At 32.8% G+C, this 21,993-nt stretch overlaps 1 protein-coding gene across 2 annotated transcripts in view; it reads right to left on the bottom strand.

The window, feature by feature from the left end:
• Nucleotides 1–318: 318 nt before the first annotated feature.
• The window catches only part of Adgrl4 (adhesion G protein-coupled receptor L4), a 118,746-nt gene continuing 97,071 nt past the window's right edge, over nucleotides 319–21,993 (bottom strand). For both annotated transcript variants that reach the window (XM_047526466.1, XM_047526474.1), the window contains exons 16-18: nucleotides 3,596–3,687; nucleotides 2,073–2,241; nucleotides 319–1,737 (exon numbers count right to left, since the gene is read on the bottom strand). In XM_047526466.1, coding sequence (XP_047382422.1) covers nucleotides 1,675–1,737; nucleotides 2,073–2,241; nucleotides 3,596–3,687 — 324 coding nt within the window. In that variant the 3' untranslated portion in view covers nucleotides 319–1,674. The remainder of the gene's footprint in view (nucleotides 1,738–2,072; nucleotides 2,242–3,595; nucleotides 3,688–21,993) is intronic.

Here is a 21,993-nt window from a genome sequence, read left to right as displayed (position 1 = left end):
CATCTGTAACCCTTTCCCCTTCACTCCATATCTTTCATGTTCACACATTTTGAAGATTAGGGTGTGGATGTTTTTGGAAGGTCATTATTCTGCCTGACATGCATGATTTTGTACACATTGATTGAATAGATTAGTATTTTAATATCACATTCCTTTAACACTAGTCTGTAAGAATGATGATAACAGGTCATAGGCTTAGAAAGTAAGAAATTAAAAGACATAATGAAAAGTTATTCATGGAGTCTCTAAAAATATAAAAAGACTTGGCAGGTAGATCATCTTTCTTGAGAAATTTCAGAAAAGCAGGAGCAGGATTGCTTCGTTTATATAGCATTTTATTTGTTAGAGCAAGATTTGATAAACTTCATTTTAATAGCTAAAGAAATTGCTTTAAAATCATAATATTCAGTGTGTTGGTACACTTTTACAGGCTGGTAGGTGCAAAACAATTACATCTTTTTAAAATAAATTCACTGCTTCTACATTTTAATAAGAAGATTTGAGAATAGATAGAAGCCATACATTGAAGAAGATATGCTTTAATAGATAATAGAAAACTGTCAGAAAATAGAATCACTGTGCAAACTTCTACAGTTCTCAGTGACTTCTTTGTTATAAATAACATTTTTAAATGTGTATTTTTCTAAACAGAAAAAAATAGCAATTCACTTTATGAATACATTTATATTTACAATGCCCTTTAAATTAAAAGGGACTATTGCAATGTGAATGATAGTATTTCTAAAATTAAAAATAATGGAGTATTCAAATATACTAGTCTACCATGATAGGATAATTTTTACTACACTAAAGGTTATAGAATAAAATATTTCAGCTTTATACATACTATTTTTACATTTCCAGTCATAACAATCTTGTTTTGGCACTTTTATATTTTACTGATTATGCATCTGAAGTCACAATCTATGAAATAAGAAATACCATATACCTCAATCTAATATTAACTTAAAAAATAGGTATCTTTTTTTTCACCTGTGGAGTTATTTCTTAGAATCTTATAAAAGAAAATGGATATAACAAATAGAGATCTAAGTTGTTTCAGTAGAAATTTAAGTTCAGAGCAATTCACAAAATGGTACAAGACGTTTATTCAATTATTTATTTTATCTCAAAAGTCTCTCATCTAGTTTACAGGAAAGCATGTTTATTCAAAATACATCTCATTGTTACAACAGCCATTTCCTTTTTACTGATTGATATTCTGCCCCTTCATTCTCTTATGTTCCTTTTTCTGTAACGGAGCTTATTACCAAGGTGGTAGGGGACTAGTTTCAAAGGCAACATGAGTCACAAAAATATCAAGCCAGTGGTTTCCTTCAGGACATTCATATATTTCTTGTGTTAGAAAGAAAATTTTTCCTTGGGCACAGTGATATCACTCCTGAGAAACCAATTACTTTCCAAATATCTGCAATACTATTTTTGACATAACTAACTATGGCATGTAGGAAAACATACTATAACTAGATGGTATGCTATTTTACCTCATATTATCTATAGTTCTTAGACTGTAAACAGAAAAATTGATTTAAAATGTTTGATTATTTAATGACAGATTACTGGAGAATATGACTGAGTCATTTTTATGCATTGGTCATCCATAGTTTAGATTTGTGGTTTCCTTCAGCTATTATCATCCATAGTTCTTCATGTTTACCTTAAACATCCAAAACAACAAGGGACATTTTTGAACAATCTGTAATACTCTTCTTGGATCTTGAAAAAAGAAAATGAAAAGAAGAAATGTTACACATAATCATGACAATCATATCAAATTATTTTCAAATCACAAATTGTATTTGGTTTTCTAAAGCATTGTTTTCTGATTAGCAAAGTGTAATGAATGTGATCTATATTTACATACCTAATAGCAATTTTTAAAAAGCAAACTTCCTTATGAACAGCTTCATGTTCTATTTTAATGCTAAAATGCATTAATTTCAGCAATAAAGACAGAAGTCACAAAAATATGAGACTATGAACTTTCTACCAATTGTTCACTGATGCTATGTAAATGTATTATGGTGTTGACAAATTAAGAAATTGCTTACCTTTCTAGATAAAACACACAGGAATAAGAAAATGAACATGCCCTGGAAGGCATTGCTGACTGTGAAGAGGTAAGCTGTCACCACAGATGCATGCACTACATGGAGAACCCCAAAGATCCAGGTAGTGCCAAGAAGGAACAGGAGAGCAAGGGCACCTCTTGCACAGGACCTGTAATGAATTTGGAAGGTTTCCATTAAGAAAGCCATGTATATTCCCTGCATCTTTCAAAATTCCTCAAAGCGTGTGGGAAATGAAATGCTGTGTAACCATGAAATCTTTGACAAAGACCAATAATGACTTTAAAACTGACAGGTGTGTGCTGTTGTTAGTTGGGACAATCTTAAGGGTTTGCTATTGCCCTGATGCAGGATGTGCTATTAAAATATGGCATTTTTATAGGAATTACTTAATCTGAAAACATTTTTATCTGGTATACTATAGTGTGTATGCTTTGATTTCAAATGTAATATGTCAGTTAATTCCCAAAGGTAAAATATATCTATCATTTAGGAAGTTTTTTTTTTCCCCCAAAACCTTGAAAAGTATACTGTGTGGACTTGGGTCAGCACATGTCCATGACATCAAGGGAGTTTCTACTTTCCATTAAGGTTTTTGAGGAAAGGTGTAGGATCTAAACCCAGATTTTTTTCCCCTTCCTTTTGCAATGTAGTTACCTCAAAATAAGCATGTCAGAATACTGATTTTTTTTTTAAATTGTGGAAAAAATACATATACCCAGACTTACATATTTTCAACTGCCAGTGACTTTGGGTAAAATAATATTCAATCCTGCTCACTGAAGACACTGCCTTGAAAATGAAGTAACTACTGATTATTCTCTCATTCATTTTCAATCCAATCATTCTTTACTGCAGAAGGTGTTCTAGCAATGTGCCCCAGAAAATGAGTCATTTTCAACTTTATTAAAACCAGCACACAACATGAAACTACAAATGGTGAAAACTAAAAGAAAGTAATCGATCAAACATTTGCTAAATCCCCACTATAAATCTTGTGCGAGGATTGAAAATACAGGAGTGTTCCCAAGCAACACCAACAGTCAGCTGTTTCCCATGTTCCCTATGGTACACTTCAGCTTTTCCTGAACAAACCATTTTTGTGGTCTCAATAAATCAGTTTTAAAGAGAGAGGGTTAACAACAACAACAACAAAAAATCATGGCAATATGCAAACTAGGAATTATGAGAAAGAAACACTGACCAAGTACTGAGAAATGTTTTATAAAAGAAAGCCTTATGGCCTATTTTTTGCCTTAAAACACAGTTATCATTTCTTACTTTCAAAGGGAGTATATGAAAATACTGCTTCACTTACCATTTAATCTTTGGTATTTGTAGTCTGATTACATGTATTAAATATTTTTTCCAATAAGTATTTTAAGTATGGTGAAGAAAGTATGAACCAATCATTAAAAAAAAGGCAGTAATTCCAAAAATTATTTGTACTTCAAGTTACTTGATTTTTTAATGACTAAAGTTCATGGGCATCAAGAAACACTAACCTTATGTTCTCATAACAACTAACTTCTGGTTTTAACCCAGCAGTGTGACGAAAGACTTTGTATATGATAACTCCAAAAGCCAAGAGATTAACCTGCAGAAATATATTAATTTCAAAAAATTAGATTATTTTTATAAAAAATTGACTACACAAAAAGGGAAAAAATTAGTAAAGATTTCAATAAGAGAAACCAAAAAACATATTTTTGTATATTACACTGTATAAACCCTCTCATAGGCAAGTGTGGCCGATCATTATAATATCACTGAACATTGTTAGTGCTTAAGGTAGTAGTACAATTGCCAGTTTGGTCTAAGCAACTTGTTCAAGGAACTTCTTTAAGTGCTGCAACAACATCTGCATATTGATGAGTATCATATCTTGCCAGTAATATGACTAATAAACACTTTCAGATGAATTTTGATTGGAAAGCTTCATAAACACTGGAGGAAGTAGTTTGTTCACTGTTTCCTTAAGGAGAACTATTAGAGATAATTTGACATTTAAAATTTCAGTCTGAAAAAGCAAAATTGAAAGCACATTAGAAAACTCAACAAAACATCTTTATTTCTATTGCTTAAAATTTTTTGAAGGTACTTCTTTGGTATGGTTCATCTAGATAGCCCTTCCAATATTTATTGAGATTTCCTTTCCTCTGGTTCAACCTTGGAAGGTTTCAATATATCAATCCACAAAATAAATATCTGTTGGAAATCAAATAAATTTATTAATTAACACATTCTATTTATGTTTTCTATTATGAGTTTAATAGAATATTTAGAATTTTCACCCTTCTTAATGTGACCACATTATGAAGTTTCCTCTTCTTTTCCTATGTTTTGGAAATTAAGTTATATTTGCAGTGTTAGAGGATTAAATGAGGGTTATGCTTTAAATGTGTATATATTATAAGAATACTAATAATTTAAAATATTAAGTACTATAGAAATATTAGATTGTCCTTTATTGAATATATTTTATTAATCCAGATTTTTCATTTTGAAATGACAGCAGCCAAGCACAATGTTATAATTTCCTGTGAATTCTATTAGCAATTTAGAAGCTTATACCTATACAAAACTACTTATTTTCTATATTCTAAGGAATTTTATATAATTTGTTAAAATGAAATTAGGTGATTATTATTATAACAAGCATATAAAATAATGGATCAGGGATTTTCATGTTGTCATTTCTCCATGGGGAGTCCTTGAGAGGAAATCTTAGAGAAATAAGGGGTCTAGTACTTTCTTTCTGTTTCTATTACTTCTAATTATATGATTAATTAACTCTAATTACACTAATGCTTCCATATAAAGAAAAGACATTAGCAATTGCAGAGGGGAGATAAAGTATATTTGAATTGATTTAGTTGAAATAGTTTTGCCCTATTTGTATGTTCAAATAATTAACTGAAGTGACAATTTAATAATATTTAATTTTATAAACTCCTTAATACCCACAAAAGAGGAATACTTACTATTTTCTAGGTTTCAATAGCTATAGCTATTTGGTATAAATTTAGAAACAACTGTACTTAATTTTACAAATATATGTATGTGCATATTTAAATAGTAAAAATGTTTTAAATTTGTTTAATATAAAAATGTATGCTGAACCAGTACTGGTTTGAAAAATCTTCAAATAATTTTTATGAGGTTTTTATATTGAATTTGTTATCTCAACAATGAAAGAGCTCTAAGATAAAATAACTTTAAATTATTAAAATGTTCTCAAGTTATAATATTTCCACATAAATTAGTAATTTCAAATATTTTCTAAAGTTTCCTAGACTTCTGTTTTTGTTTGTTTGTTTGTTAAAACTGAATTGGAAAGCAGTTTCTTACATGCTATGGTTTCATAAAAGTGAATACACACTTTGGACATACTTTTCTATATCACATGCTAAAATAGTGAAGAGAGGAAATGGAACATTCCCTGGGGGAGATCCAGATCTGGAAAGTGCATTTTTTCTGTAAAAAGGGAAAATGTTTACATACTTATAAAAACCAGGTGCTGTTAGGCAAGTAGGAGGCTAATTCTTATTCCATAAGCTCATATTTTTCTTAGAGAAAAGAAATTAAAGCATATTTATCAAAAGGTGTTATAGTTTTATATAACTGAAAAATCACGCATACATTGGTTATATTGCTCATATACATTGATAATAATATAAACATATGGATTTTAAATTTTTCTTTATTCTAAGAATTTCCTGAAGGATTTAATAAGTAGTACAGTGGTGAGGGCTTGGCACATACATATTAATCAATAAAACTGACATGATCTTTTGTCATAGATTCCAGTAAGGAAGGACTAAACAAGTAATCATAGAGATGTATGTAAATCCACAAACTGTGATAGTAATTCACAAATATGGACTGTTAGGAGAGACAAAAAAGAAGACTGAGGTGGATTAGCATGAAGTTTCAGGAAGAACCTCTCTCTTAGGACTTCCAGGACCTGATGAATTGGAAGGCATTAGCAAAGCAAAGAAGGAAGCGGGAAAGATATTCCATGAAGGACAGTACAGAAAATAGCCAAGAGACTTGAGGGAGTTGAGAAAGTGTTACCCTTTTAAAGAACTGATAAAGATGACTAGCTTGTTAGTAAACAAAGTAAAGTAGCATGCAAAGTGGAGGGTGAGGTTGGCAGGGACAAATATCACTCAGATTTTATCTTAAGTGCAAATAATTTTTATTTATTCTTTCCTTCAATAATTATGAATGTACTGTGGGCCTTTTCCTCAATGAATGTAGAATATAATGGAGATGACCAGTCAACAGGCAAATGCAACACACAATTCAGTAAGGGCCATGCACAGCAGGAAAGAACAGAAGTGACAGCAACTGAAAATAGGCCTATGCCAATCTTGAACCACCAGAAGAGACAGGGGAGAACATCACAGAGAAAGGTACTATTTTGTTCACCCACTTCCTATGTGATCAGACCCAAAGGTTCAAAATACCATTTGTCCTGAGGTCCAATTTGACTCCTCCACTTGGAATTTTAATAGACATTGAGAGTTATAAATGTCGAAAAACAAACTACTATTCTTCCCCCAACTCATTTTTGCTGCAATCTCCCCTGTACCAAACCAAACCAAACCAAACCAAACCAAACCAAACCAAACCAAATGGAATGTGAGTTATCTTTTCTCTCTGGTTCGTAAGGTTTATCCATTAGCAATCTCTTCATATTTGCCTTCAAAAAGCATTCAGAATATGAATACAACTTTCTCACTTTCACAACTACTACCCTGAAACAGGCCATCATGGTGTCTCTCCTGGGCTACTGCAGAAGCCTCCCTACAGATCTCCCTGTTGCCATCTTTGCCTTCCCACAATTTACTTCATCACGGTAATCTGCCTGATCTTTTCACTTTATTTTTATTTTTTTGGCAGTGGGGATTGAACCCACTGGGCACTTTACCACTGAGCTATCTCCCAGTTATTAAAAAAATATGTATTAAAAATTTTGAGATATAGGGTCTTGCTAAGTTGCTGAGGGCCTTGTAAAGTTTCTGAGGCTAGAATAGAATTTGTGACCTTCCTGTGTCAGCCTCCCAAGTTACTGGAATTCCAGACAAGTACTCTGATCTTTTTAAAATGTATGTCTAACCATTTTTCTATTCGGACCCTCCAGTGGCTACCCATCTTATTTAGAGTTAAAGCCAAGAATCTCACAATTGGTCTGAAAGGCCTGACATGACATGGTGTCTGGAATTCCTCCTTCCTCAGGTCCTTCTCTACCCACTTTGCACCTCACTCCACTCACATCGGATTCTTTGCTATTCCTCTCAAACACTAAGCGAACCCCCAGGCAGCTGAACTTGTTAGTTTCTGAAGTATCCCATGGCCATTCCCTCGCTGCTTTGGCTTAAATGCCAACTTACTTACATACAACTTTCAGAGTATTTTTATTAAAGCTGACATTACATACAAATTATAGAGTCAGACCTGAGTTAAATTCTATGAAAGTAGAGAGAATGATGGGTGTTTACTATTTTGGAAAATGCAAAATCCATACGACAATGTGTTTTTTCTTTGCTTTAGTTACTAGAGACTTACAAAGTTTCTCTCCCTGACCAGATATTAGAGAGGCTCCACTAGTCCCTTCTTAATTAAGCCTCTACCATGGGTTTCACTGTCCATCTTTGTAGAGACCAGTTTTGTCAATAATCCTGCTAAGTCAGTTTACAGAAAATCCTCCCTCCTCTGATATCTGATCACTCTCAATATGTAATCAAACTACTCATCTCTCATCACTGATATCTGATCTCCCCAGGCTGCTGTTCAGCAAGAATCTTAAGTGAGTTTAGTAACAACCCCCGCTACCCTTGATGTCTCTTAGTAATTATCCCATCACCCTCAACAAGCTCCCAGGCTATAAATCCCCCGCTCTCTTTACTGCTTTCAGAGTTAAGCTAATCCTTCTCTCTTTCAGCCATTGTTTTGACATGTATCACAATAGCCCTGAATGAATTCTCCCTTACCACTTAATAAATGTCAGAAGGGTCTTTTAAAAATTTTAAAGAAAAAGAACCAGAAGAATGATGATTTTACTAGAATAATCATTTTTCTAAAATTATTATTTAGAATTTTTTCAGTTATCTCAAATTTGCTGAATATTATAGTATGACTTTAGATCATATGATCCAGCAAATCTGGGATAATTGGTAAAATCTACATTTACTCCTTTCACATTGCTTGCATTTTTTCTTTATCTATAAATAGATAAGCTACTTTAAATCCCTTTTCTAACAGAGCCAAAAACCATATATAAATAATCAGTATCACTTAAAGACACCTAAAGGCACATGACATTGTGTCAAAACTAAGTTAAAACTCTGTAGTTTTCATGGTATAGAAAGCATCTTTTGGAAAGGAAAAGTTTTACAAAGTAAGTAAAAAGGGCCTGGAGTCAGGCAACAAAAAATAGCTCAAAACAAAATTATATAGAATTAAAAAGTATTTCTGAAAATAAAAAGCAGTTTGTAATTAACCCAGAGCGGCAATGGCTTTGAGAATAGTTATAAAAATCTGCATTTCAGGTTGAACAGTTGGAAAGATATTATTAGCACTACACTTATATGACAGTGGCTGTATCATAACGGCAGACTTGAATACTTGAGTCATTTTTAAAAGTAGGAGATATTACCTTAATTAAAACAATGGTGACTTTGGGATCAGGGGTATGGATCAGGGGTAAAGAGTGTACTGAGCATGCACGAAGTCCTACGTTAGATGTCCAGCTCTTCCTCCACCACCATCACAAAAATGAAAGAAAAAGAGAAAGGGAAAAAGAAAGAAGGTAAAAAAGAAAAGAAAATGGTGTTTTCAAGACGATATGTGTTTTGCTTACTGGTGTTTAGCTATGTGTGCTTATTTTGTCAGCTGTGTTTCCTCATTATCTATCTGCAGTGCCACAGAAGTTCTGTGGTTAGTGCCACAGAAGCACATAGGCTAATCGATGACTTGTAAACATTCATTCATGACTACTTTTGTCTCAATTTTTAAACACAGTTTTAGAGTGTTAACTAGGAGTCTGTGATACCATTACAGGAATGATCAGGACAAGGACCTTAGATGGGAAACACAGGATTCTGAAATTCATTGCTGCACTTTAAAATATAGAAGAAAATGAAAACAGCTGTGAAGAAAAAAAAAATCATTCAAAACCATAAACAAACATTCCTAGAGAAAAAAAAAAAACTATTTTAAATTTGAAATCATTTCTCTAGGTTCATTTTAAGTGATATTTATCTATATAAAGATCTGTTTTTTAACTTCAGGTACATGCAGTTTAGAAAACACATTCTGTTATCGGGCAATGTAATAAAAAATGTATAAATTGCCTTATTTTTTGAAAACAAGAAATTGAAGTAGATGAGTTAGTGGGAAAGCATGAGCTAATTCTGAAGAATTAGACCTCCAGGTACAGACAACTCAAGGGCCCAAAATTCAGACTTCAAGATGAAGCATCCCAATCAGTCATTTTCTTAGTCTGTTTCTCAATAATTAATGAAACCATCTATATGTCAGATCTTACCAAAAAGAATGAGAAAATTTCTTCCAGCACTTTTAGATCCATGCTTTAATTTTTCATATATATCACATGAAATTTGGTTCATTTAGGAATGCATCATGATCCCAACTTATATGTCTCTTTAATTTTTATTGCCTTTAAACTAACTGGCCTAGGAGAAACTATGTCTGCCATGAACAAAGTGTGGATTTCAGCTGGTCTATTGAGGGGTCTTTTAAAATAACTATTCATTCTCAATCTTTAGACCACTATAGAAATGGCTGAGGAGCTATCAATTTAATCATCAAAAGTTTAAAAGTGTGCTGTATTGTGCATAATTCAAATCAGAATAAAATAGATGAAGCTTTGTCTTCTGTCCAGAATCATTCCTTTAAATGCCTTAGTTTCAATGTTAATCACATAGAGTATCTGAAAAATTGGGGGCTGTGGTAAGCAGAATGATGTACCCCCTCAAAAAATATCTACATTATAATCTTAAAATCTGTCAATATTAAAAAAAAAAGATTTTGCAAATAGAATTGAAGTTATGGGTTTTAAAATAGATGAATCTGATTGATTCCCATGGGGCCCAATATAACCATGTGAGCCCTTAAAGCAGAAGAGATTTAATATAAGAGAAAGCAGGATAGACGGGGCCTAAGTGGAGAAGTGAAATCAGAGAGAATTGCAGCATGGGAAGACCCCACTAGGTATTGGCTTTGAAGACAATGGGCCAAGTGTTAGGGAATATGGGAGGCCTCTACAAGCTGAGAACAATCCATCTAACATCCAGCAAGAAAATGGGATCTCAGTCCTATAATCATATGAAATTGAATTTGGCTGTCAACTTGAAAGAACATGGAAATGAATTTCTCCCAAAATCTCCAAAAGAACTGAAACCATGATTTTAGCCAGTGACTTAAGCACTCCCTCTAAGCAGAGAAACAAACTGAGCCATGCTATACCCAGACTTCTGAGCTACAGAACTGTGAGATCATAAGCTTGTGTTGTTCAAACTTCTAAATTATGATATTCATTATAGTAGTAAGAGAAAATGAATACAGACAGCAAAACATGGAAATCTAAATGTTCACAAATATACACATTGTACATATACCTTATATGTACAGTATGTATACAAAACAAGATACCCTATAATTAGTATTTAATATTCTTAAATAAAAATTTTAAATCCATTTTAAAATAAATACTCTTTTTCACTCATTTATTATTGGTATTTTACATTTGATGAGTAGGCAATTATATAAAGATTTCTTTATTATTTGTGGGATTCTTCCATGTTTCTTGAAAAGATTAAGACAAATTATAAACTTGTAAAAGATTTCCTTTTCAAGAAGTCATATTTGCATCTTGGACTTTCAAGTACACACCACACTTTCTTCTGTATAATGCTTTTCTTCATAGGATTGCCAGATGAGGTAAATACAAATGCTGGATACCAGTTAATTTAAATTTCAGGTAATATTTTAATATAAGTGTGTTCCCTGAAATATTTGGACCTTACATAATTTATTGTCTATCCTAAATTCAAGTTAATTGGGCATCCTATATTTTGAGATGTGAATCTCAAATTCACATCTGCTCTATTTTAAAACAGAGAACTTTGACCTAGTGGAAAACCTCAGTGCTGTCACCCTTTCTACAGGGGTGATTTCCAGCAGTGTGAAAAGGCATCTCAAAGGAAAAGGGGGAAATTTTTCAGATGATTCAATTGTTGTGAAACCTAAATATACATGTATATGCTAAGACTGATAAAATATTCTACAATCGTTCAACAGATGAAAGGACACATGAAAAAATCAAGTCCAGTAAAGACTATGCTTGACTTGGCAGAACTCTCTCCCCTTGGTGTACATGGTGGAGCTGGGCCAGGAAGCAAAGAATTGAACTGACACTAGCCAAATACCTTTTGTTAACAGAGTAGTGATTAGAAATAAAATTTACAAAGTTTGGGTGTAAAATGGCATTAGTATAAATTTCATAAAGTTCAGATAAATTGAGGCTGTGGAATTTCTTGATGTATTGACAGAATTGTGAAGAACCAGGAATAAGTTCTTCCCCCACATGTATCTGCACAATACTGCTAGGAAGTGTCTCTCTCTCAACATCATGAGCCTCATAGCACTTACATGGCTCAGAATTAGCCTTGGAAATATCCAGAGCTAAATGATATTCCTCTGCTGAGATTACCCCATCTAGGAGGGAATAACTGCAGAAAAATGGGAGCACTGTCTATAATCATAAGAAAAAAATACTGAGTAACTGGAAGTATGTTGAAATATTTGACACAATATGAAAATAAAATAGATGTATTCAAAAGGGTTATAAATATCACAAGAGAAGAAGGTCCTTAATAGATCACTCTGGGATATTACACTTTTCACCACACTGCAATGATCCCTTGAGATTTACCCTTTAGAAGACAGCAACGTTCTCCCATCAGGCACTGTCTGCTGGGGAGAACAAAAGGATATATAGTTGTTTTGGGATAATGTACTTTATGCATGTACTTATAAACTACTGTAACACTGAGACACAAGAAACTGTCAAAAATATTTTTGAGCACTAATATTTATTATTCTTCTTATACTACCACTACCATTAGTGTTGTCAATGTTGTTATTATATTTGTTTCACATATATGGCAAAAGGGGCAAAGAGAGGTTAAAGGACTTGTCCAAGGTTATAATTAGGCAGTAGCAGAACCAAAATTCATAACTAACAGTATAGAGTCTATATTCCTGAGCACTTTATAATGAACTATCAAACTATAGATGAAGAGCCAGTGAGGAGAAGCTTAACTGACATCCAAAACCTCAAGAATTTAATTACGTAGGTGTTTGTTTATGAGTGGCTAACAGTTACTTAATTTTAGAAACAGTTAAAAGGAGAAGAGTAACTACTAAAGAGTAGCAATAGGGTTTTCCATTTGGCATTGGCTCACATTCACTCAACTTGGTCAATATACCAAGGCTGAAGTGTAGCTAGCCATGGATGACCCAATATACCATGCCAGCAGTCCTCTACTGCTGGTCCTCATGGCTCCCTATTGTGAAAGGATCTGAGCATGTGATACTTTATCCTATTCTGGTGAACAACAAGACTGTCCCTGTGGTAAAGTCCAAGTATTGTTTTTAGATTCATGCCACTGATCTCCATGGTGGGATGCCAAGATAAACTAAATGAAGAACATTTCAGAACTCCGGCTGATATTTTTGCAGGGGGAAAATACATAACCTATGAATGACACTGGTGCGTCAGTTTCTCTTTGTCATGTAGGCAGATGAGCCATTCCGAAGGACATCTGTGGTTCATGGTAGTGAGGTTTGCCCCCCCGTGCTGCCTTCTAGCCCTTTGCATCATACTGCATGTCTACTTGTTAAGGGGATTTTGAGATCACATTATGTAGTTTTAATAAAGTAACTCTTATAAAATGGACAGTCTTAAGATGTCTCCAAGTGCACTGCGGGTTACAATTAAGAGTAATAAAAAATATACAAGTAAGAAAATGTCAAAACTGATGTTTTTCCTACTTCTGGAGTGAACTACTTGATGACTAGGTTGCAAGTCCATGTAACAAGTCCGTGCCAGTCAGCCAGGTTAAAGTCCATGACAGTCGACTCAGATTTCATAGCAAGTTATGTAAACATTCAATTTGTTAAGACTTCAAAGTATGGATTTACATCCAGTTTTCGGTCATATTTAAAAGCATGCAAAACAGTTCAGTACATAATTTCTCTCAAGCCAGTGCTAAATGTTTAGAAGTATCTCTTAACATTTCCTGGCTATAGTGAGAGTTTAAAATATAACACACTTTTTAAGAGAAGCTCTGTTCTTCGTGATGAAGTTAACTGAAGCCATACATGGAAAGCAGTATGATGCCAAATGCAAGCGTTCTTTTACAAATTTAAATGTATGTCTCTTTCAGGAAATACTTTCCTTTTAAAGAGCAAAGGAAAGTGTCACTGAAGGGATGGGTATTAGGACAGAGAACTCAGTGAGTCAACCTGCCACACGGTAACATGGAAGCTGGATGTAATCCATCTTTGTGAGTTTGCAGCTCTGATAGTCATTAAAACCAAGTGGAAAACAAAGTGAACTTACATCTACACCTTTGGACTGCTGTATTTAATGTGCAATAAATACTTTATTTTAAAAGTGACCATGTCTCTGTAGTATGCTGATTTTAAGTCCTTTGGGTATGGCCAAGGAGTGGGATAGCTGGGTCAAATGGTGTTTCCATTCCAAGTTTTCTAAGGAATCTCCACACTGCTTTCCAGAGTGGCTGCACTAATTTGCAGCCCCACCAGCAATGTATGAGTGTACCTTTTTCCCCACATCCTCGCCAACACCTATTGTTGCATGTATTCTTGATAATCACCATTCTAATTGGGGTGAGATGGAATCTTAGGGTAGTTTTGATTTGCATTTCTCTTATTACTAGAGATGTTGAACATTTTTTCATATATCTGTTGATTGTAGATCTTCTTCTGTGAAGTGTCTGTTCATTTCTTTAGCCCTTTTGTTGATTGGGTTATTTATATTCTTGGTGTAGAGTTTTTTGAGTTCTTTATATATTCTGGAAATTAGTGCTGTATCTGAAGTATGCGTGGCAAATATTTTCTCCCACTCTGTAGGCTCTCTCTTCACATTGCTGATAGTTTCCTTTGCTGAGAGAAAGCTTTTTAGTTTGAATCTATGCCAGTTATTGATTCTTGCTTTTATTTCTTGTGTTCTTAAAAGTGAAATGCTAATATCTTAGTGAAGATCATATTTAAATATGCTAAATACTGTTATTTCACTTTTCATTCTTTAAATTTATATTTTTGAGTGTTTTATAATGTACATATTATATGTAATAGGAGGTAATATGTATAAACTAGCAAATGTACACAATTTTTCAAGAAGTAAAAATACACTTATTAAAATATATACTTTTTACTGATGGGTTATTAATTGAATAAGTATAGAGACCACTGTTTTATAGAATATGACAATTTTAAGAAAGCAAAATTCATACCTTCAAAATTACTAGAATAATTGGTTTCTAGAGCCACACACATGGATTCAAATTCCAACTCTGAAACTAACTGGACAATTTAGAACTCTTTTTTGTTTTGCTTTCCTGGTGTGTAAAGCATGGGTAATATTAATACTTATCTATTAGGTTTATTAATTGTGTATTAAATTACACAATTAATATAAAGTACTTGAAATAGTACATAGTATGAGTTTTCAACAAGCATCAGTTATCACATTCATCTAGAATTATGTTCTTCTAAATTGTGTTGAATATTTGAAGAGTTCAATAATATTTACATTTCTATTCAACAGTTGGATCAGTATTATTGTGTGATATAGTTTTACTGGACCTGTAACTATCACCTTAAAATACCAGTCACACATGTAGTGATCATTCTGACTTCCACATGTGGTTAATCATGAAAGATAATGAGCAATGTTCAACCTCTCCTTTGTGATGCTGTGCAGACATAAGGATAAGCCTTTCCTCCCATTCAAATACACTTACACATGTTAATTGGGGACAGATACCTCCTTTGTGCATTGCACGCGGTGAAGAAAGATTCAAATGGTTGTTACTGTAAGCCATATTATGTTCTGGTTACAAGCAATTTTTATTTTGTAAAAAAAAAACAACAAACCTAGTTTTGAAAATAAATTTTGGAAAAGGTGTTTTATGGGTCCAAATATAATAAAACCAACTTGAAGTGGTTTATCAGTCACTTTCATTCTCAAAAGGTCCACATTTTGAAGATAAATAAGCTAATAAGCTTGCTCTCACCATAAACATATTAAGGGTTATAGACTTGATCCCAAGAACAAGGCTAAGTCAAGAAAGATATATACAAGGGCAGGGTGAAAAGATGATCAGATGTGCTTTTTTGAAACATGAATTCAAGCTTACTAATATGTTACCTTAGAGGTGTTTATATATGTCACCTTGATATACTTTTTAGGAGCAAGGTGTCTCCTTTATTTGTATCCACTCAATTTCTAACACAGCCTTAGTGAGGGCATTAATAGTTAATAAAATCTTTGACCTATAAAATATCCAAAGAGTAATACCTAATTTTGCAGGTATTTTCTGTATACACTATCCAGGCTTGCATTTAATTATGTCTTTATTAATAGGGTTACTGTTACAGAACCTCATACAGTCTTTTTAAAGAATCTAATAGAACACATTTTTTTCCTCAAAGAAAGTAGATCTTCAAATTAGAAGTACAAAATGAAGGACAATGAAAAATGGGTGAAGTACTAATTGATCTTTCAGATGTTCTCTATGAGAAAAAATACAAAATGGAATTTGAATAATTAGATGGATTGAAAATTACTTATTGATGAATATCAATCAAAAGAGCACATAAATACCTAGACTACAAGTACTGATTTGTATTCTGATGCATATGGAATTGTAGGGAGGATAGTTTGTTTAATTATTGGATATTCTTTAAGTAAAGCAATACTAAATGCAGACAGAAATATTTATATTAGAAATTATTTCCTCCATTTTCAATAAAATGAAAAGTATTTTATTTTGCTTTAAGAATTTAAAGTTTATATCTATATCTATATCTATTTGTATATATACAGATATATTAATTACTGGGAATTGAACCCATGGTGCTCTACCACTGAGCTACATTCGCAGTTCTTTTTAATTCTGATATGGGGTCTCACTAAGTTAGCCAGAGTGGTCTCAAACTTGCAAACCTCCTGCCTGAGCCTCCAGAGTCTCTGGGATTATAGGTTGTGCCACTGTGCCTAGTTTATGAATAATATTTTTAAGATCTGAGTTTTCAGTTCTCACACAATTCATCCTGAAGCTATTCATGGAAACCAGGAGGCAGGAACAAGGTTTCCATAAACCTAACAATCTACTCCCTTCAAATTTGTGTGTAAGGAGAGCTGAAAGGACATCTAGCGAGGAAAGAGTGCAGAATGTGAGCTCTGAACCCCTGAACTGGCTTCTGCTGCTCAGTGGTTGGGTGGTCCTGAGTGCATTGCTTCAGCACACTGAGCCTTATTTTCTGCCTACATAGAATACAGTACAGGCATAGTGGTAGCTGTTGCCCATATAAGTGTGAATTACACATTTAACGACTATAAGCTGTAAGTAAAATCAAACAACTTGAGCTTTTTTTTTTTTTTTATCAGTTACCATAAGGAGGCATGATTTTTGTTTTGTTTTATTTTATTTGGTATTAGAATATGTGGAACAAAAGTTCTGCAAGTGCTAATAAAGACTGATTCAAAGAAGGGTTCAATGCTGCAAGTGCACTGTGTTACACTCAGGATGATCAAATGATCCCCTACTGATGATCAGCACATCAGTCAAGTTTAAGTGTTTCTATAAATTTTTAGTGAACAGATGCTTGAAGGCTTTATCTGTTAGCTGTACAATAATGTACATAATTTGCTTTAGTGTGATCAGTACTTTTCAAGGAATTTGTTCTTTAAATTATAAATAGCAGAGTCCCTCTAGGTACTTATAAACAGATAAGTCAAGATTATAGTACATAGTGTGAAAATCTAGTAAAGCATTATCATTTACTAAATGCTGTTACTATTTTTATTTTATTGTATTACAGAAACTCAGGGAGGATTAACTGAGATATATTAAAAGGTTTTGTAAAGATTAAAAGATTATGCAAGCAGAATGGGAGAAATACTTCTAATGACTGACTGTCGTACTCTTTTGTCATCCAGTGTTTCCCTTTCATTGTCATTTTGTAACATCTTCCACCATAAAACTACTTTTATAAGAAAGTACTAGTTATTTCTAATAGTTATTTATATTTTTAAAAATATTTTGAATCTCTACTATCTAATATCTAATCTCTAATATCTATGAGGTTATTCAATTCTTGTGAAATTTTCTACTGGTCCCAAGGATACTATCTATCTTTGAGGGTATTTACAGGAAGAATGTAATTGCCATATATGAGAGCATATCAAAAACTACCAATGTAATTAATTATTGTTGTTTTGTAAAAACTCCAATCTATTTCATTTTTTAAAAAAAACTTCTAGCTATTTTTCCAAGGAGGTCAGAATAATACAAAAAAATAAGAAGTAGAGAAATGTTATAGACATTGAAATGCGTATTATAATCATAAAATATGGGGAAAGGTTAGAGAATTAAAGTGCCTTAAACAGGTCACTGAAAGATGCACCTAAAAAGTGTGATGACATTAAAGTGAAATATTGATGCTGCTATCCACAATATTTAAAATTACAGCAATGTTTCTAGTAGCACTTTAATGTGATCATCTAAAGTTTAGTGTCCAGATTCCAAATATAGTAATTTTTCTTAGGTTTGTGTTGTTTGTGGAAGAATGCATTTTGCATTCATATTTTACACTCCTACTTGAGGTACTTAACCTCCAAGTCTAGACTACTGGTTCCGATGCAGAGAGATATTGTGCTCCAGGGTACACGTGGCTGTGTTTGGAATTGTTTTTAGTTGCCACACCTAGGTGGTGGTGCCACTGGAATCTAGTGAATGCAGGCCAGAGATTCTGCTGAGTGCCCTACACTGAGCAGGACAGCCTCCACGACAAAGGTTTGCTCCAATGTGTCAACTGTATCACTCTTATGAAATCCTAGTCTATTGTCCTTTCTAGTGATTTGTATTTTTCTACTAAGCCATTAGGACACCACAGTAGATAAAATCTAGTATTGGCAAAAATGTCAGAAAAAGAGGTAGAAAAAGGTTTTTCTACCTTTGGTGGAAAAACCTATTGAAGAAATTGTTTTGAAAGACAATTTGTAAACTTTAAAATCTCTACATACTTGTATTTCTGCTTCTAAGAAGCACTTCCTCACAATTATATTTAATGTACATATGCAATGGTATTGGAACAAGGATTATCTGTGCAATGTTATTTGTAATAAGGAAACATTGGAAACAAATTAAAAATTCATCTTTAGGGAAGTGGTTAAATATCATTGCACATTCATAGCAATAACAAAATGGTAAAATGATAGATTCTAATGAGGAAAGATCATTATGATATATTGTACATTACATACAACATATTAGCTGGTTTGAATTTGGGGGTCAAATGTATACACACATGCAGAGCCAAGAATTGAAAAGGTGTAGCATATATATGAAGAAGGAGTAGTTAGTCAGACTAGTGTAAGATGGCATGCACAGTTTTTATACAATTTTGTATTATCTACATTTCTTTCAATTTTGGAAAATTTGTGCAACTAAAAATATAAAGAGAATATATCACACAACAAATATCTACATAGACATGGCCTGTCTTACAAGCATTACATAGGAATTCATTTCTTAGTAGATTTCAGCAGGTATCTCCTAGGGAAAGAGAATGAAGACATTGTAGACATAGAGCAATTATTGAGAAAACCACCACAACAACTGAGGGAAGTTCTGAGCAAATCTTTAAAAAAGTATATAGCAACACTCAATTATAAGAGTTTGATTTAAATGCTAATGAAAGCTGACTTTTTTTTTTAAAGAAATGCCTTATTTGGATATAGCTTAATTAGTATTTGCTTCAATCAGGCAAATTCTATTTTTCAATACCGAACATATCTATGGGAAAGTTCAATTTCTATTTAAAAGTTAAATTATTTTTACAAACTCTTTTTTATATTTGTGTACTTAAATCTAATAGCTTATGTAGTTTTTGTTAAAAGAATTCAGCATTAAAGATTAAAAATATTGAAGAAAAATTATAGAAATTATCTTCAGTCTGCAGCTTGCTGCACAAAGATTTAGAAGTCTCTTTCTTGTACAGCTCACTCCTTCAAAAGCATAGAAAGGTCTTTTCATGTAGAGTTACAATCTTAAATTTTAAATGTAGTGATTCATAGATAGAATCAATGGGTCACTGGTTCATTTTTCAGAATTTAAGAGATCCTTAATATTAATGAGTCAACACCTGAGGAAGTACTTTCATATGATCAATGCAGAAAATGTTGCTGTTCAAATAGCTAAGTAGCTAACACTTATCAGAGTGGATTAAAATCTTGAATATTTGTTTGAAACAACATACCTGGGGGTAGAAAAAGCCACCAGTGCTGAACTAATTTGTTTTTACTCATTTATATGTTGTCTCAAAGGGTTTTTATATTATAATCCCAAATCAGGCATACCCCAGGCTCCATTCTTACAAACAAGCAAATACCATTTAAGGTACCTGGTCCTTACACTATAGATGAAATGCAAGAAGTCCATGAAAAAATGAAAGAGATTGCTATAGCGATTTCTTCTCTGGAGTACAAATCTTTCCAGCCTTGTTTAGACAAAACTATAAAAGAAATCTTGTCCCTCATTTAAAGTCATAAAATGTTGCCAGTAATTATCTATTTAAAATTGAAGGTTCATGTATGTTTTGTCTTTGTTCTATAAAATAAATGCATTTTAGTTACATTAAGTTTCTATTGCTTTTCTTTGCTTTATTTTAGTTAATTTTTCCTGGCAGACTATACTTGAGACTTAACAAATTCTATATAGTAATAGGCACATATATTATAATTGCATCTTTCTATAATTAAATGCTGTCACATATTCACCAATATTTTAAAAGTCAAGATCTGAACATACACACATTCTATATTCAATCATGCACACATTCCATTGCATATAATTTTTTGGCTATGACAATTTCGGTGTTAAAATTTGTCTTTTCATTTAATTTTTAAGTACTAAAGGTAAGACTACAAGAGTGATAAGTTTGTCCTTCAAATCACTGTGCATTTTCCATTTTTAATTGTTAAAGAATGAATGCCTTTTAAAAAATTTCTTTTTGCTTTTACCAGTTTTTTGTTGTATTGGGCTGACATTATCTTCATTTACATATTAGGAAGCAGGGCACAAAGTGGACAAATAGCTTCAGATCACATGGTCTTCTTGCTGTTTCATATATTACTATGATTTTATTAATGGATTCATTAAAATATACAAATAATTACTGAGGACTTACTAGTTATCTCTATATTCTAAAGTGACCCAAAAGTACTATAATGCACAGAGAAAATTAACATGTGCTACAAAACAAAGCATTAAAAGCACTATATAGAGTTAGAATCAAATTTCTGTGGGAGCATGTTGGAAAAAGAGATTAGTTACAAGTCTGAGAAGGTTTCCATAACTCTGTGAAGTAATTAATAATAAGATTTCAGGAAGAAGAGCTTTGCATAGGTGGCATAATTACTGAGTGCAAGGAATCAAGAAAATATTCAAGGGACAGGAGGTATTCTAACAAGGATAAAATTCTTGGAGGGTTTGTGGTGTGAATATATGCACTGTGAAATAAGACTGAGAATATACAGGCTACGGTGAACTTTATACACTAGCCTATGGCATTGAACTATAGGCAAAGGGGAACTAGTAGCCCTGGAATTAAGAAGGCAGACAATGAATTCAAATCCAAAGAAGAAGTTCTGGTTAGAGATCTTACTAACTGCTGGGCAAGTTAGGTAATCACTCTATTCCTCTATTTCTTCTTCTTTGAATTAAATTAAATCACACATAAATACAACACACATAACAGCTCTCATTGAGGTGTTTAAACAATTGAATATATTAATACACAGAGATGTTTAGATACTGACCGTGGACATACTATGGCTTAAAATTAATATCCCATTATCTGAATTGATTTTGAGGCAATATTCTGCATAGTTTGACTTGAAATGAGAAAAAATGGTAGCAGAAGGATAAACCGGAATGTGATTGCAAAAGAGGTGATATAAAATGAAAGGTGAGTTCTGATTAAGGAAGAGTTTCAAGCTTTAATGTGAACATTTACTTTTAGACTAACAGTTTTAGGCCAATCACTTAATATCTTGAATCAAAAGAACTGTTTCTTTAAATAACAAATGGCATAATAAAAATTTAGGTGATTTAGGGAGATTGAGAATTAAAGTATTAACTATGTGTTTCAAAAGTAGTGGATACTCAATAAAATGAAAATTAAAAGAACTCATTACTGTTATTAACACTAGACATTTAAGGAAACAAAGGCAAGAAGATAGAAGTGGAGGAGAAGAAATACATGAGTTAATGTACAGGGGTAAAAATTTGATAAGCAATGACAACCAAGATTCAGGAGTGATGCATCTATGAAAGGCAATTCTTGAATTCTGCTAATAATAGAGTAGCAATGACACTTCAGTTTATGTCAGGTATGGTCTGGTTTTCAATGCTGTTTCTTCTCTGCCCTTTGCTCTCCCTCAGAAGGGATCTGACAAGCTTACAGGGTTACTTGATAGGAACTTAAGTTCACCCTTTGACTCCTCTGTTCATCCTTTTTATAAAGTAGAATCTGCTCCTTCTCACACCCATAAACA

Source organism: Sciurus carolinensis, chromosome 1, assembly GCF_902686445.1.
Source record: "Sciurus carolinensis chromosome 1, mSciCar1.2, whole genome shotgun sequence".
NCBI lineage: Eukaryota > Metazoa > Chordata > Mammalia > Rodentia > Sciuridae > Sciurus > Sciurus carolinensis.
This window is presented reverse-complemented; position numbering and strand designations above follow the sequence as displayed.